The 17,001-nt window shown below is 53.7% G+C and overlaps 1 protein-coding gene across 3 annotated transcripts in view; it reads left to right on the top strand.

Moving 5' to 3' along the window:
- The window catches only part of LOC149354326 (hormone receptor 4-like), a 117,525-nt gene that overhangs the window by 93,970 nt on the left and 6,554 nt on the right, over positions 1-17,001 (top strand). For all 3 annotated transcript variants that reach the window (XM_089583284.1, XM_089583282.1, XM_089583283.1), the window contains exons 2-3: positions 11,990-13,040; positions 13,406-13,554. In XM_089583284.1, the coding sequence (XP_089439410.1) occupies positions 11,995-13,040; positions 13,406-13,554 (1,195 nt within the window). In that variant the 5' untranslated portion in view covers positions 11,990-11,994. The remainder of the gene's footprint in view (positions 1-11,989; positions 13,041-13,405; positions 13,555-17,001) is intronic.

The following is a 17,001-nucleotide window of genomic DNA, read 5'->3' as shown; positions in this document are numbered from 1 at the left end:
TAAAAGCGCGCCCGCTCACGCCGGGGAGAGACGGGAAGAGTGGGGCCGAGGAGGAGGAGGGCGAGGCTACGCACGCCGTGCCCCAGTTTCGCGCGGCGGTTCATTGCCCCCTGCGCAGCCGGTGTCCTCGAGGCGCGCGTCACTGCCGCCGCCGGTTCCTGCCGCGCCGCGGCGCTGCGCCAAGACGCGGGGTCACGTGACGTAACGGGACTTTTTCCTCCTCCTAGCCGCGCGCCCCTCTCCGGCACAGCTCTCTTCCTTTCCTCTTCGCTCGCCGCGGCATTTCTTCCGCTTGCGAAAGTTTTCTTCTCGGAAGCCTCTTTCCGCGCCCTAGCCGGCCTGCCCGCCGCTCAAGGCGAGAAAGCGGCCGAATCGAACGATTGGCCGGCGAAACGGCGAGCGAGGCCGGAATGTTGCGGCGGGAGCTGGCTGGGCAGAGAGGAACCCTCGGATTCCACGTGCTCACTGTGCGGCAAATGCGCTACGTGCACGAGCCATGCCTCCAAATGGAATTTAGCCGAGGATGCGTTTTTCAATAGCGCCAATTGGTAAAGACGGGGCAATTACCATAAAGTTAGCGCTTCTTAGGTTTGTAAGTTAAAGCATCCCGCATTTTTTAACACTTTAAAACACTTGCAAAAAATTGAGAGGGCAAAGCTTTGGTTTCACTGAACAAATGATCATGCGATGCTGTGAACAGGAAATAATAAACATTCGTCGCGGCAGTGTGTTACCGCTTTTTCAGCACGGATACCTGTGTTGTTCTTGCTTGTTAGGACTGAATTAAAGACAGGATCGGGAAATTAGTGTGTCTCAGTGCTGCGAAGTTTTCGCTGTACACTTTTGGATTTACTTAGGAGTGATTACGAGAGCCGTTCGGCAGTAAGATCATTGCCGAAAACTGAAGACACCAGCAAGAAGAGCAATTTCGACAGATGCTGTATTCTGTCTGGACGTTTACTTTTGCCGAAGATGCCAAATCATATCCTTGCTTTTGTGAGAACCATAAAAGGGAATCGACTGCTTTAGCATATTTACCTGGACATATCGCTTGCAACATCTCAAGATGGCGGAAGGGTTTGGATGGCAGCTGTGGCAGTTTTGTTGCTATTTGGATATCAAAGGCGTAAGGCCGTTTATTGAACAGCAGTAAAGGATCTGGTAACCGGCAGCGCTGCTGTAAAAAGCGATGGTCCGTATATATCTGCGTATTTACCCCACATAAAGCCTCTAGGTTACTGACGCAGCCGTAGTGGATTCAAGTTGCCGTTTATGAATGCCACTTGTAGGCGTTGAATTTGGAATGGTTCAATCAAGAGATTAAGACTAACGCGGATGACTCAGCTCCCAGTCAGGAATGTGAAGGAACGGTAGCCACGTTTTGTGCAGCGTTCCAAGTATTGAATGTACTTCGCTCCACACGCCTTGTTTTCGCATTTGCGAGGGTAGAGAACTGTCTTCCGCGTACTTGAAAAGGTACCTGCTGCAGTTTGTCGGGTTCGTTATTGCACAAGTCGGACGACCCTAAAGACCGCGACGGGCCTGCCTAACGCAGGACTATGCCACAGGTGGGCACGAGGGGCAGGGCGCCCGCCGAATGCCAGGTGCGCTCCTTCTGTCCGGATGACACTGAGAATGCAGCGGCGTAGGCAGGCATTTCCTCTGCCCGGCCGCTGATTTCGCGGGGTGGAAGAAGTGGGCCCGCTCTTTGTCTGCGCACCGTAAGACCGCGGGTAACGGCGAGGCGAGACGTGCCTGCGCGGCCGTGGGCGACGGGCCGCGGAAATGTGTCGGTCTCGCGGCAGCCGTTGCGAGGGAGGGCGCCACGCTTCCTCCGACACTGACACGCTCGCAAGGTTATTGAACTCGCGCGCTGAAACGAGCGAGCGCAGAGCGGAAGAGGAAAGGCAAAAAAGAAAGAGAGAGAGAAGCAGGCTAAGGAAGAGAGGCGTACCCCTGGGGGAGAGAGCGCGAACGCGGGGCGGAGCCTGTCGCCCCTGGCAACTGATCTGCCACCGACAAAAGTGAAAAGAGAAAGCCGCAGGAGGAGGGCGAGAGCGCGGAGCAAAAAAGCAAGGCGCGGCCTACTTTTGGTATCGCAGCCGGCACAGCGGCGGTGGTTCTCTCTCAGGAGGACAATGACCTCCACGCCAGTCGAACGAAAACACGCCGGCGGCCCTGGACGCTCGGCGCGCAAGCAGCGGCCGCCGCTCCGGGAGGCGCGGGACGGAAGCGGCAATAACACGGCGCCCAGGCGCCGAATCTCTGCCGCCGATAAAAAGCACCGCGAGGAGATTATGAAAATCGCTTGGCTGTTTCTTTTGCGTCCTCCAATATTCTCCCCAGTTTCTGCCCGGCCGGTATTTTTTCGGACTGGGCCGCCACCAAATGCTCGCGCTGTTTTCCTGCTTACGTAAACGGCCCTACAAAAGCTCCTTACGTAAATAGAGGGCTCTCCTGTTTACGCGAAGCCTGGATATCGCGAGAAGCAGAGCCGCTCGAGAGCCGACACCGTGCGCTCCAACCATCGCGCGTCGGGTTAATCGAAAACAACGCCGCACTTGACGCGTGTCCCACTGAACCCGAGTCGAAGAGGGTGAGATTGCTCCGCGCGTCACCAGAGTGGAAAGCGGAGACGCTCTTGTTCGGGGTGGACCTGTGGCCACGCAGCGCTTTGCCGGAGGTTACAAGTCGGCGGCAGGTGCCGCGCTCTCCTTTGGGCGGGTCGGGGGCGGCCCTCTAAATTTAGGCAAGTGCCCGCGCGGAGGGCGCGCCGCGGCTCTTTGTTGCCGAGCGGCAACTGGTTGGGCGCAACCCGGCAGCCGAGGGATGCCCATGTCTCCGATGTAGGTCGACGGCCGTCACAGGCGCGGCGGCCCGCTGTGACAGGATCGGCGCCACCCGCGGCCGAAACTCGGTCACTGCTTCGGCGCGGGATGCGATGGAGCCGCCCTCTGGTCCCGACCCACACAGTCGTGCGTCTCAGTTACGACTCGAGCGTGCATACCTGCTGATCGCGGCTCGACGGTCCGAACCTCCTGTTTTCTTCAGATAGGAATTCTACGCTCTTCAGTACTCGGGAACAAAAAAAAAAAAACGCAGAGCCGTGGCTTTCCAACGTAAGGCACGTAAAGGGAGCGCTGCATTCCTCAAAAGCGGCTGAAAGCCAGTTCACTGATCCATAGGCCACATTGTTTTGTGTTATCAGTCGAGGTCTCTTCAATCCAGCCTCTACTGCAACCTTTCTTTCGCCTCTTAATTGCGTGCTTTCAGTTTATCATTCTTAATAAGAGAAATCTTCTTGCGACTTTCACAAGACTTGGAGACGAGAGGATCGAGTTATATAGGAAGGAAATGGCCGTCTCTTTAAGCCTCGTTTGCTCGTTTATTGGCGGGGTACAACACCTGGCATATTTTAGTTCCACAAACACGGAATTCTGAGAACTATCTCGCAGTCCGGACCATCATCGCTGTTTCCCACTTACGACGAAAATAGCAGGAAGCGCATTTCCTCCTGCGATCAAATTCATGCCGTCTACACTAATACCTCGCGTGCAACTGCCATCGGCCTCTGCAATGGGCGATCCTTTTTATTCTCACTGACGCCCAGTTATACTAGGCGGTCACGTCCATTCTTTTTTTGTGACTGTTCACTTAATGTTACTTGAAGGTATCGTTGATATCTTCGTGCAATACTACTTTATGCCAAGCCAAAGTTTTTTTTTTTTTTGTCTTTACACCTCTATTGTAAAATAACGCGCTTCCACTGCGCTCGAAAACCACAAGTCCATGCCAGGAAAGAATGGATACATCTATAAGGAAACTTACACCAAAAATTGATATATTAAGACTGTCCGTTAAAAACCCGCGGATATAATTTCGCGTTTGAATCTAGACATTATTTATATCTCTAAGTACATGATATCTGCAAACATTAGACATCCTGGTTACGTTTTGACAAAAGAAGGCTAAATATGGAAAGATCTGTCACTCGAGCTGTGCGCTATCTCTTCCGTCGATGTGTATGGTGTAGATGCCGCCGCGGAAATAATTTAAACCTCCCCCGCTGTTAGTTCTGCCGCAGGACTAGCGGTTAAGCGGAGCTGCACCCTTCGCAGGGGCGTAGCCTTCTGAGCTCTGCAAGTTTTAACTAACCTTGTATGCACATTTTCTTCTTATATTATTTACTGTGCAGGCAAGAATATTGCTGGCGATACCTTTACAGTTGAATATGTTGTTGTATTGTGTTTAACTCAGGCATGCTTGCCCAAGAAAGCTCACAACCGTCAAAGACAAATTCAAACGTATCGTGTATACAAAACCGTGAGTCGGAGAAAAAACTCCAGATCAATTCGCCAGGATAACGGTTATCTAGAGACTGTGGGTGGTAGCAATATTTAATAGCCACACTTCAGTAGTGTTGTCAGGCCAAGAGCCAACTCTTCCATACATGGCGCACCTACTTCACATAGATGTAGAAGACGGCTTCTCCTCAGGGTTTCTCCCGACGTGCAAATGCGTATGCGCCGGACTTTAATAAAATGCACGCACAGAAACATATATTGTGGCTGGAGGTGAAAACAAATCTTGACAGATTTCTTTTATTTTTATGCTGGAAAAGAAGAGGAGACCACGAAAGTGAAGGACAACGACAAACGACCAGAGGCTAACAACCCTGTAACACAAAAATGCCTTGCGACCTGCACAGGCTTTTCTTTCTCCAGGGAAGCGTGTGGCGCTGCGTGACTCCCGGCTACTGGATATTTGACGCCGGAGCGCAGGCCGCAGGTTTCCATCGGCCCGCGGCACCGCCGGCAGGCGGCGCCGACGTTCTTCCTTTCGGCGGCCTTATTGTAACTCGCCGCGAGGACCTTGGGGCGGCCGAGCGACGGCTCTGATAAAGTGTCCCGCTCGGCCGAGCGGCGAAGAAACCCAGACCTTGAGCAGCGCGCGCGCGCCGCAGGAAGAGGCGGTGATGGCGGCGGCGGCGGCGGTGGCGCTGCGGTCGGACGCGGAAGCGAGCGGGAAATAACCCGCTCCCGCGCGCGCCGGGGTGACTGAACCCGGCGGGAGAAAGGCGCCGCTTGGCCCAGTTTCCGCGAGACGCGCCCTCCGCGGCGTCACGCTCGGCAGCCGGAAAGGGAGGAGGGGGGGCTGCCGCTTCCCTCCGCCGAGCGTCGCCGCCAGCGGTTCCGCCGCTGCGGCTGCAGCGTTGGTCCGGCCGTGGGGCCTCCGAAAATAGCCAAAGAGCGCCCCCTTACGCCAGCGATCCGATCTGGGAACTTTGGCGGAACGCGCGCGTCACCGGTGCAAACAAACAGCGCCCACCCCCCATTTTCTGTTCTTCCTTTCTCTCCTCGCCTTGGCAGCGGCAGTGGCGGACGAGCTTGGAAGAGGTCCAAAAATAAATCCCCGCCTCGTAAAATGGGGTCAGCGCTTGTTTTGCTCCTCGGCGGAAGAAAAGCGCCCCGTGTGGCAGAGGGAGGCTGCACGATCCCCCTTCTTCCTATCCCCGCACGACAACAGCGTCCGCAGGAAACACTGGGCCGGCCCTGTTGCCTTCACCGCGCGGCTGGCGAGGCGCACGACCACCGCGGAAGAAGGGCCGATGCAGGCCAACCCTTCCAGCGGTGGAAAGTTCCCGTCCGCGGATCCAGCCAGTGCGGACAGAAATAAAAAGGAGAGAGCATACTTGAACGCGAAATTCGCCTACACCTGACGGCCATGCGTAATGAAGAAAAATACAATGGCGTTCGGGTGACCTCAGAGAGAAAAAAAGAAATGCATCGGGAGGTTTTATAAATAGCGCGCCGCCGCTGCCGCCGCCATTGTTGGGACGGTGGCAGACATTTGGGTCAAAGTTGGGGCGCCGAAGCCCTGACCCTCCGAGCGAAAGCAGCGGCGCAATTAAAATAGCAGAGAGGTCTGACGCACTGTTTTGGCGTCGCGCTCGCTCCCCTTGAGCAAGCACGGCCGCCGAGCGCAGACTTGGCGCCCTGCGGGACGGCCGCGTGTCTCTCGACGTAAACACGCGGATTTGCAGGTCAGCAGAGAGATGAAGAAAGCCGGGCCATCGCTGCTGCTCGGTTTTGCTTTCGTTCTCGAGGCTCAGTTTCCCACTCGCTCGGCACTGGGCGCGCCCTACAACACGAGTTGCTCGAACGCAGAAGCTTTCTTTCCGAAATGTGACCCCCTTTTCCACGGCGCTATCCGCTAGGGACCATTATTGTGGCCAAGACTGAGTTCGTCATCAATCGAACCAAGTCCAAAAACGGGACAAAGGGCTCTCCCATTGGTTTCAAATTAGCCTTGTGTTGCGCTGGCTGTGGCTATCCTGGTCAATTTCTCAAACTCATCTCTCACGTAACGTTTGTTGCTGGTCTAGTTGGGTATGCATATTACACTCCAAGAAATGAGGCGCTACAAAACACACGAGACGTGGCACCTGTATCGTCCTCCTGTCTCATCTTCTCATGTGTTTTGTAGCGCCTCATTTCTTGAAGTGTATCATCTCTCACGTGACTCTGTGATCCACTCTGTTACCTCAATGGGCTATCAGTTATCTTTTCTCCGCATTAAACGCTCCGCCCAGGTTCATTCCATCCTCTCTATTTCATCTATAGGATGTCAATAACTCGATTATTATCTCTTACCCGCGTTGCTCCATTTCTTACCCTTAACCCACCACACACGTATTCAGCGTATCGAAGGCCCGTTTTAGCTGTTTACTAAGAACTGAGTCAGGGTTACTGGCTACAGGACGCCGCCCATTGGCCTTCACTCCTCGCGTGAGACACATCCAGTGTACTATACCCAGTACGCATTGTGGCGTTGACCGGGATACGCGCGAGCTCCCCGTCCATCACACTTGGTGGGAAGTACGTGAGACTTCTTCCTATTCACTTCGTTTAGGGAAACCCCGGTATTGCGCCTGGTGCAAATTCTCTTTCGCCCCGCGCCACAAGGAGATGTATTAAGGCGTACATTGAATCACGTCGACAGACTTCGTCACGAACGCCGCAGTAGACAGAAATAATAATAGTCGGCCATGTAAAGGGCCCTCTCAGCCAACGACTGCTATGGACTTTACTATTTAAAGACTTTCTTTCAGTGTCCAAGTACCAGACTCAGCCACTAGCGATGTTTAATGACTTTCATTAGTTTGTACTTCTCAGGGTAGAATTCAGTTTGATTTTCTCCGCGGCTCCTTACGTCCGAACGGCCGCAGTTTGTTTTTGGGCTTTGTAAATCGTCGCCTTTTTAGTTTGATGTCCGAGTGCTGAATAATTTCTTCTGGCAGTGAATAAGTGCGCCGACTTTTTCCTTAAATATCCTTGATCTCAGAGCTTATACTCTACTACTTTGCCTTCTCTCACTTTCTATCACTATTTCAGGATATTTTGATCGAATACAGAATCGGCCATTGTAATGGAAGCGGCATGCAGCGACGAACCACGCTAGTCGCGAGTAGTAAAAGTTTTCTTCACATCCCAAGCCTGGCAATCAGTCGTGGTCCTGTCAACACACGTGCGGCTGTATCAGCTCTCCAATGTAAATGTATAATCCGCAGTTGCTGCGATTACAGCGGCTCCCCTTGTAGCGAAATCTGTAGGGAAACCGACGCCTAGACCTTCAAGCCTGTAGACCTTGTCGTACACCGATGATGGGGACGCGCGTTCCCCAGGCAGGGCTTCCCAGGCCTGGCTCGGTTTGCGCGCGACAGCACATGGACGCGTTCGAGAGCGAAATTGCTCCAAGGAGAAGAAACGGGGATCACGGCAGTGGGTTCCAGCAGGGCGCCGCTTCAAAACTTGCCCAATTTCGCCGATTCGTAGTTGTGTGCTGTTTCCCCTCGCGAAGTGCCACTTCAGGGCACACACATTGTCACACTATGTAACTGGACTGACACAACAATCGGCGATGTGTCGAACGTGCGCGAGATGTTCAGTGGTAGCGTCGTCCGGTTGCATCTGCGCAGATGAGTACGGCGTAATAATTGGTTCTCATTAGCAATTCCCTTGCGACATTTCTACTTACGTCGGGCACCGGGGGTAGGAAGAATGCCCCACCAGTGAAGAAATAGGAGTGACAGGATACAAACTGGCGCGGCCGCTCTGATAAAAGTCTTAGTTTTCATCTAGGGCTCGGGGAGCAGAACAAAGAGAGAAAGATAAAAGCACAGGGGAGTAATTTGGCGCGCATTAATCACCCGATGGAAGCACCGCATAAAAGAAGCAATAGGGTAGAAAAAGTACCGGAAAAATTGGGGGCGGGCTAAGAAAGGAGCGTCGTGGTCTCTCTTCTCCGCACCCTCCTCCCTTTCTGAAGAAGGTTGTTTGCTCGCAATCCTCGGCCGATTCGCTCGTCCGCAGTGACCCCCTCCCTCCGCCGAAGCAATATATGTGCGCCCTCCCGAAGGCTTACCGCACTCGCCTCGGACAGGTCCCCGCGCCAGGGCGAGCGAGACGAATGAAATGGGAAACGAGATTAGATGCGCATTTCCCCCGACGGCCCTGGGTCTTGAATGAGGCAGCAGATAACTCGTCGAACGCTGCAGCGCCGTGGTTGATTCATTTCTGCGCACGCGCGCTCGCGACCGTCGCTGCACTGAGCAATAGAGTGTTCTTTAGGGGATGAGGAATTCCCGTGGAAAAAGAAAAAATAATGAAGTTCTCTTGGCGCGGGAACAATACACGCTTAAGACGGCGTGCTATTCGCAGGCGCCCACATATAGGTGCGCGACTCGGTGAGATCTGCCGGTTTATTACGCCGCTGCCTTTATAACTGGACCGGCGATGGGTGGCTCGTCGTCGTGACCCTTTGTTCTCTTTATTTTCTGCATCTTGTGTCTAAAATTTCTTTGTTGGAATCGTTGAACTTCAGTGCTTAGTCCGCCCAATCCCACGCATTTCTTCATACTCGCAGAACCGTGAACCAAGCCCCCTTCTCGCGGCAACATATCTGGAATTTTACTTTAATTGCCCTTTACTCGGCTACTGCTTTGAGTAAAAAGCTTAGTAACAAAGGACGCAAAAAAAAAGTTGTCCGTGCTGGTAGGCGATTCACGCGGCGCATGCTATCGGGCATAGTGTGTATGTCGACCGCAGCAAGAACAGCGCCAGCACCGTCATCCATGTTGCCGCGTCACTGCCTGTGTTGTGTCTGCGAACAACAGGCGCGACACTGAAGGACTTGGTTATACGAGCACAAAGTGTCGTAGTGGTGAGGCTGAGGGTGTGAGAAGGGGTCTATTACCGTTTCCAGATTTTTAGTGCTTTGAGTTTGTGTACGCGCTCAGCACGTCAAGAATGCATGCGACTGCGGCCACCTGAATTCGCTGTCGCCATACAGTCATCGATTACAAGCAATTGGGCTGAATAACTGGTGACTCCTTGTTACACAGAGCTCGGTAGCTGCGTGAGCCGAATCGGACCAACAAGCCTTGCCTGATGCGACGGTTACTCGCTTTTCGGCGGCCAAAAATTGACGCGCAGAATTTCGCGGTCAGCAATCCATGCCTAAGAGTTTTCGAGAGAAAAACTGTGTCGCTGCAGCCCTTGAAGACCTGCCTGCTCTTGCCCTTGAAAGAGAAGCTGCCGAAGGTGCTCCTCAGTCCAGTCAGGTTAAAGCTTCTAGACTTTTCCACTGAGGGCTTACTGGGCATCGCCACATTTCTAGCTGGGATGTTGTGCGCATTTAATGATTAGCACAGTGGAAGCACAGCGGGAATCGCTTTGCGACATCCCAGGGAGGAGGCGTTTCGACATCTTCCTCGTTCGGTGGAAAAGTCTGCAGGTGATCATCCTCAAGTAATTTTCGACTGACGCGCAATTTTTATACTGTGTGGGCTTAGAACATTAATTATAAAAGCATGCCTCGTATTTCTGTTGTGCCCCCCCCCCCCCCTTCCCCTACACGTACCGGATTCGCGTTCACTGCCTGATTACTTAGGACCTATGGGGCTTGTCACCGACAAAAAGTTAAGGCTCTTCGCGTGCTGTTGAACTTGGCTGCTGGGATGTAACTAATAATAATAATGAAAAAAAAAAGAACATTCGACTTTTCTGTGCTAAAGCAGCCATGTGAACTGACTCTATAGAGGAATGCCATGTTGGAGAGTTTAGCGTTGATTTCGACCCAACATGTTACGAAGCTGGGCTAGTTGGCAGAGCGTGAGAACAACAGACATGCGAAGCGCCGTCTCTTCCATCGTGTCCTCTTCGGTTCATCCAAGTGTGGTCTCAAAGCTCTGCTGCGCTTGAATAGGCATACAACAGTTTTGCCCACTGACCCAAAGTTCTGTGCCCTGTTCACTTCGTCCGTCTTTCGTAACCCAGTTCTATCGTTGTGTCTGCAATTAAATCATTCTTTATGCTGCTTGGGTTCGTAGCGCTGCGCAGTATCGGTACGCACGGATTTTGCACATCGCCTTTGCCCAAACGAGGCCGGTGCGGCCGGTATACGTACCCAGGACTTCGTGGCTAGTAGTAGGACGCCATTACGGTGACGTTCCATTCGAGGAATTTTCCCTCTTTCAGACAATCCGAGGGGTAAAATTTGGCAAAAGGCAAATTTTTATGGCGCTTGAGGAAATTTTAAGCACCGCAATTGTCACTGCAGGGAAAAGGGGTCTGAAATAGGGAGTTTTTGGTCCAACTGAGGAAATTTTCCGCTACGGCATGGAACATCGCATCGCCAGAGCCTCCGAGCCGCCGTGGTGGGTAGGCGGCAAAGTTTGCTTCGCTCTCCAAGTGATCATTTGCGCGGACCGGAATGGCTTCGCTTTGTTTTACAGTCGGTTGCACCGACGATTTAGAACCACCGGCTCCTTCAGTACACACTCTTTTGCGGCACAGGAACTACAAGCGCTCATCCAACTCCAAGGAGACCAAAATGTTGACAGAGAACTTTTTTTGACTGAACGGCTTTGAACTGCAGTCACTTATTGCGACGTTTTTGCTTTGGATGTAGCGAAGAATCATCAAAAACGTCAAAAGGGCTTTGCGTTCGTGAATGATTAGACAGTAATATCTGGCACAAACCTCGCGGCAGTGCCGGTTTGGTTGCATGCTTCTCGATTTGGAGCGTTCAAAAAGTGTCCGAAGTGCGTAGTGTCGCGTGGCCACACAGCTGAGCGATTTTAGCCGCTAATTACTCTAACTAGGTACTGTATATTACAAGAGCACTGAAAAACACCTTCTTAAAAGGCCACGTTGCCCCAATAAGTTAAGATCTAGTTTATGTACACTCAAAAACAGCCGCTCGCGGTCGTGCACTTCCAAGAGACATTTTGGTGTTACGTACGCAGTGATTATGGCGGCGCGATCCGGAGAAAGCGGGGTCAGTGTCGCGTGCAGCTCAAAGTCCAGGCATAACACTTCACGTAAAGCGCAAGCATTCGTGTTTAGTACCGCAAAATGTTTACTGTGTTGAAATTATTGCCTCCCTTTCACAAGCCTCGACTCCTGTCGTGTCGACCCAACGAGACCGCCCACTTCTCAGCAAAAGCCGTATGCGTCAGACAATTAAAACAGACTTAATTGACCGAAAGAGCCCAAAACGAGTTTACGGCTTCTTTTTGGGTCCACATCGCAGGTATCTCGGCGGTTTAGTAAGTATACAGGCAGCTCTGATGTGAAAGGGAACACATTAGCAGCATTCATCCAAAGATTATACCGTAAGTACAGGAGGAAAGCAAACTTTTCTCTGTTTTCTAACAAGTTTTCTTACTGGAATTTGATATCCACAAGCCATTTTCAACTTCAGTGCAGAAATAACCACATAATTCATCCTTCTTTGCACACTGGCCGTTCCCTTTAATACTCTAGCTACCTGCTCCCTACAAACTGCGCGCCGAGTGTAGCATTGCGTAGCGCGGTTCTGTACACGTACCTGCCGGTGCCCAAAGAAAGCACTGCATTGTAGCAGTAGTTGTTGCAGTACAGAGTCCTAACCCTCGCTCCTTCTTCTTTTCTCTTCTCTCGAGCAGGAAGTATGCTCCCCCCGCTCCTGCACAGGCTACTGTTTAAGATGAGCCTATTCCACGACATCAAACTCAAGCGACGGAAAGTGGACTCGCGCGGCAGCAGCGATGGAGAAAACAACGGCGATGTGAACACCTCGTCACCCGAGCCGCCCCCGCCGCCGCTGCAGCCGCAGCAGCAGTCGCAGCAGCAGCAGCAGCAGTCACAGGCTCAGCACCAGCCGCCGCCGCAGCAGTCGCAGCAGCAGCAGCAGCAGTCACCTGCTCAGCACCAGCCGCCGCCGCAGCAGCAGCAGCCGCCGCAGCAGTCGCAGCAGCAGTCGCAGCAGCAGCCGCAGCAGCAGTCGCAGCAGCAGTCGCAGCAGCAGTCGCAGCAGCAATCGCAGCAGCAATCGCAGCAGCAGTCGCAGCAGCAGTCGCAGCAGCAGTCGCAGCAGCATCAGCACCAGCAGCACCAGCAGCAGCCGGCGGCGGCATCAGCGGCGTCAGGGGTCCCATCATCGTCCGGAGGCAACGGAGCCACCCCAGGTCCCCCCGCGCGGCGCGCGGACGAGTCGCCTCCGCCGGGCTCCGGCCGGCCGGCGGCTGACTCGGACGATGAGGAGCGGCGCGCGGGGCCAGCGTGGACGCCGGACTCGAGCGCCTTCAACCGACCCAAGGAGGACGAGGGCCTGTCCGTGGTGCGTCGCATGTACCGGCCGGCGCCGCAGGTAGTCAGCTGGCCGGCGGGCGCACCCGCGACAGAGGTGTCCCGCGAGGGCTACGCGTCGCCCTACCCGGCCGCCTTCCAGCGGTCGCCCATATTCTACCGACGCGCCTCGACGTCGGCAGCGGGCTCCGAGGAGGAGGCCAGTTGGCGCCGGGAAGACGCCCCGGAGCTGGCCTCGTGGGCCGACAAGCTGCCGGACTCGCAGGCGCTCAACCTGTGCGTGGCCGCCGGCGTGGCTCCGTCCACGTCGCGCGGGGGCGCCGAAGACGAGGACGACCAGCCCATGGTGTGCATGATCTGCGAGGACAAGGCCACCGGTCTGCACTACGGCATCATCACCTGCGAAGGGTGAGCGAACTCTGCATGCTGCTTGCCAAACTGAGCTGCTGCTGCTGGGGAGGCTCGCGGCGGCGTGGCGCGCCAGAGACAGGCCATTTCTTGCTTTGTCACGCCATTCCGCCGCGAGTCTTGTCTCCTGTGCCGGTCCCTGGCCAGCACTGTTTAGATAAACCGAGGGCGAAGGCCACAGTTGCCCTGTCGTCAGCGGTAGGGCCACTGCGTATACTCGCGCTTCGGCTATGCGTTAAGCTCGGTGCTCGTAAAGCACGTCTGCGGCAGGCGTAGTGCTCTCCTGCAAGGCCGTCCCACAGGCGGGCCTCTCTCTTCGCTGCCGCTCTCCTCGCATGGTGGCTCTCCATTGGCTTTCTCCTAAGGTGCAAGGGATTCTTCAAGCGGACCGTGCAGAACAAGCGTGTGTACACGTGCGTGGCGGACGGCAACTGCGAGATCACCAAGGCCCAGAGGAACCGGTGCCAGTACTGCCGCTTCCAGAAGTGCCTACGACAGGGCATGGTCCTCGCAGGTACGTGCGCCGCCTGACGCTCCTCCCGTGTCCGCCGGAAGCACCTGCCTGCGGTGCCGTGTGCGGAATGAAAAAGCATTGAAGTTCTTGGAAACGCCTGTAACACGTGAACAGCAAGTAACGACGCGTGCACGTCTTTACATTCACAAGCCAGGTGGAGTCAGACCGTTTTTAAAAGAGAAGCGTTTTGTTTTACGGCCTGGATGCCTTGTCATTTTTGTGCGCTACATATACCAGCGGAAACGCTGCTTAAACGGAAAAGCACGGAGGAAATTACGCGTCACTAGAACCAAAATCCTAAACAGGCGTGGTGCACTGGTACAGTGACCGAGTTAAAAGTTAAGGAAAATGTTTGCGGTTCCCATGCATATTTAGCAGTATTTTCATTCCTCAAAATAACTAGGTAACAAGATGAAATAACTGGATTAGGCGTAGAAGGTACTCCTGGTTTGGCCCAATGTTTAGAGGAATCCCTTAAGGTGGATTAGGTTTGTTATAGGGGAGTAGTTACTCATTAGCACCCAATCCACCTGGGGTTATTCCCTTAAACATTGCACCAACGCCGTTCCCAATTAAAGCTTTTGATCAATTCGCCTTCACCTTATCATCTGCTGGCCGTCCTGGTTAGTTCAGTTGGTAGGGCGACTGCTTCGGACAGGTGACAGGTGTCTGCGGTTCGAATCCCAGATGAGGGCGAATTTTTCTTCAACTCCAAAGTTTCTGTGAAAGCTGTATAACGTTTCTTGGTAGCCATGGCTGCGCTTGGTTGGATACTAATGTGTAATCACTCCCTAATTTTACTCCAGGTTTCAATCGTGGGTAGAGAATGACACAAAAAAACTTTCAAAGTGCCACTTTTTTAGCAGCAGCTTTCTAAAATAATGTTCCGAACAAGGTATGGCGAAACTAAAATGCCATCGGAATAACTGCCTTCTTTGAAAATGGCGTGCTTGGATGCTCTGTCACTGATTACGTTGTTTAGGGTTTCTGCTGACGCTTAATTCTGCTGTGGAAACTTTTTATTATAGCTGGTTGGTTGATAGTCGTCTTTAGCTGAACGACCATTTGATTAAGACACAAAAAAATCATGGCTTCACTAGGCGGCTGCCAAGGATAGGTATCTGAGTTCCAGTGAAATTAGTCAGTGCATTTTTAAACAACGCAGGTTCATAGCCGTCCACTGGCAGATTTATAAGACATGAATCAGAAAGTGCAGGCAGTCTGCCACAATGTCTGTGATGCTGTTCGCAGTATGCTCGCAAGAGATGGTAAGGGCATAACGTTAAAGGATGGGGAGAGTTCAGCGTAGGTCAAGAAACAAGCACGAATTAATGATATCCTGGTCGAAATCATGAGGAAATTAGCATGGGCAGGGCATATAATGCTAAGAACAGATAACCAATGGTCTGTTAGGGGTAGCGGAGTGCACTACGATAGAAGGAAAGCATAGCAGGTGACTGCAGAATGTCAGGTGGGAAGATGAGATTGGGAAATTATTTGCGATAGGGTGCCCGCTGCTGGCGCAGGGCAGGACTGACTGGCGATCAACGGGAGAGGCATTTGTCCTGGACGTAACAGGGGCTTATGATGGCTTTTAAACGCTGGTCTATGCTAGGTGAAGCATCCAATATGTTTGCAAGTGATAATGAACAAGCTGCTAAACATTTTGGAGGAATTACGAGGAAGTAGAATGTTAAGGCGAATCGGGTGGATTAAAAGCAAACATAATATGCACGAAATTTATAGTCGCGCAACGCCATTGCTCGAATGAGAACGTGAGAAAAAAAAGTTTGCATTCACGTACTTTCACGCGACTAGGCCATTGTGAGGAGTGCCGCAGCAGAGTCTGGATTAATTTCTGCAGCCAGGAGGTCTGCGACGTGCGGCGAATCCTCGGTACACGAGCACTCTTGCCTGCGCCGAAATGCCACTGTCGTCTGGGTCAGGTGCACCACCCGACTGTTTCTTGTTAGCTAGAGATCACTAAAAGGCGAACCACAAAAAGGTGACGTCTTGGTGCTCCACCCTAAGCGCCTCGAAGCTGTGAGCGAACGGCTTTTGAAGATTACCGGGCATAATTCTGCAAAAGAGCGCACGCAGGATATGAACTAGCGTGGTAATAAGGGAGTAATTACTCACTGACATCCGCCCGAGCGCAGCCAAACGGCTACGAAGGAAAGCTCTACAGCTTTCTCAGAAACTTCGCAGTTAAAGAACAATTTGTCCTGGTCCGGGGCTCGAGCCCGGCACCACCGCTTCACCGGAGCAGTCGCTCTACCAGCTGAGCTAACCGGGACGGCAAGCTTATGGTAAGGCGAGAGCGAATTGATCAATGGGTGATTGTCCGCAACATAGAGCACGCCTGACCGCTTCTATGTCCACGTGTTCGTGCGCCACGTGAAAAAGGCGATCGCTGCTTAAGCACTATGTATTCCAACCGATCCGCTGCGGGGGCTCAATGGCTATGGAGTTCTGTTGCTGAGCCCATTGTAGCGAGGGTCTAATCCCGACAGCGGCGGACGCGTTCAATTGGGGGGGGGGGGGGGGGGGGGAATGCAAAACACGCCCGTGTGCTTTGAGATGTCACCGCACGTTAAAGAACTCCAAGTGGTATACCATCCACTACGGCTTCCCTCATAGTACAGATGCAGCTTCGGGACATGCAACCCCACAGAGCATACCACATCCTGCTAGCCAACAGCAGTAACCTGATCGCTGTCGCCTTTCCCAATATTTACAGAATGTCACATGCGCCCTCTGCTGCAGGCGCGTCACGACGGAAACGTGGCGCAAGAGGAGATAAGCAAAGAAATTCACGCTAATGTTGAGCGGCCTTTGCCAACTCTCCGCACCTCGAGGAAAGAGGTGCCGAACGAAGGGTCCTAAGTGCCATTTAACACCGCCGGTGTGCCAAGAAGCGCGACACTTGCTTCCCCACCACGCGGCGAGCTGTCAGGGTGTGCGCGTCGAGCGCGGGCCACCGGCGCCAATGGGCCCCACGGAGATGGAGAGAGAGCGCTGTAAGGGCGCCGCATCTCTCCGGCATCGGCTGTGTAAGCATCGAGAAGGCCGGCTTCAGGAAACGCGCCGAGGCCCCGCCACGCGGGGGTATAAATAGTAGTCGAACTGTTCACGAACCGCCGAACGCGACCGTTATACAGGAAGCGCAGAATGGGGGCGCGACCAGATGACGGCCGCGTCTTAATTGCATCGCTTTCCGAGAAGGAAGACCTCTGAACCGCCGGGCCCGCTCCAGGGGGAGGGGGGGGGGGGGCAGCTGCCCCCCAACAGAGCGCGGGCCCACCGGAGCGTGGCGTGTATCGTGGCCGCCTCGGCTCGGCTCCAAGCGGTCGCTTCCACGAAGACGACCCTGTCTCCCACGAGGCACAGGGCGGGAGCCGTCTGCCGCTCCCCCCCCTAAGCACGCATCCCTGGCGGCCGCTCTTA

Source organism: Amblyomma mixtum, chromosome 3, assembly GCF_055824585.1.
Source record: "Amblyomma mixtum isolate Tamu chromosome 3, ASM5582458v1, whole genome shotgun sequence".
NCBI classification, from domain to species: domain Eukaryota; kingdom Metazoa; phylum Arthropoda; class Arachnida; order Ixodida; family Ixodidae; genus Amblyomma; species Amblyomma mixtum.
This window is presented reverse-complemented; position numbering and strand designations above follow the sequence as displayed.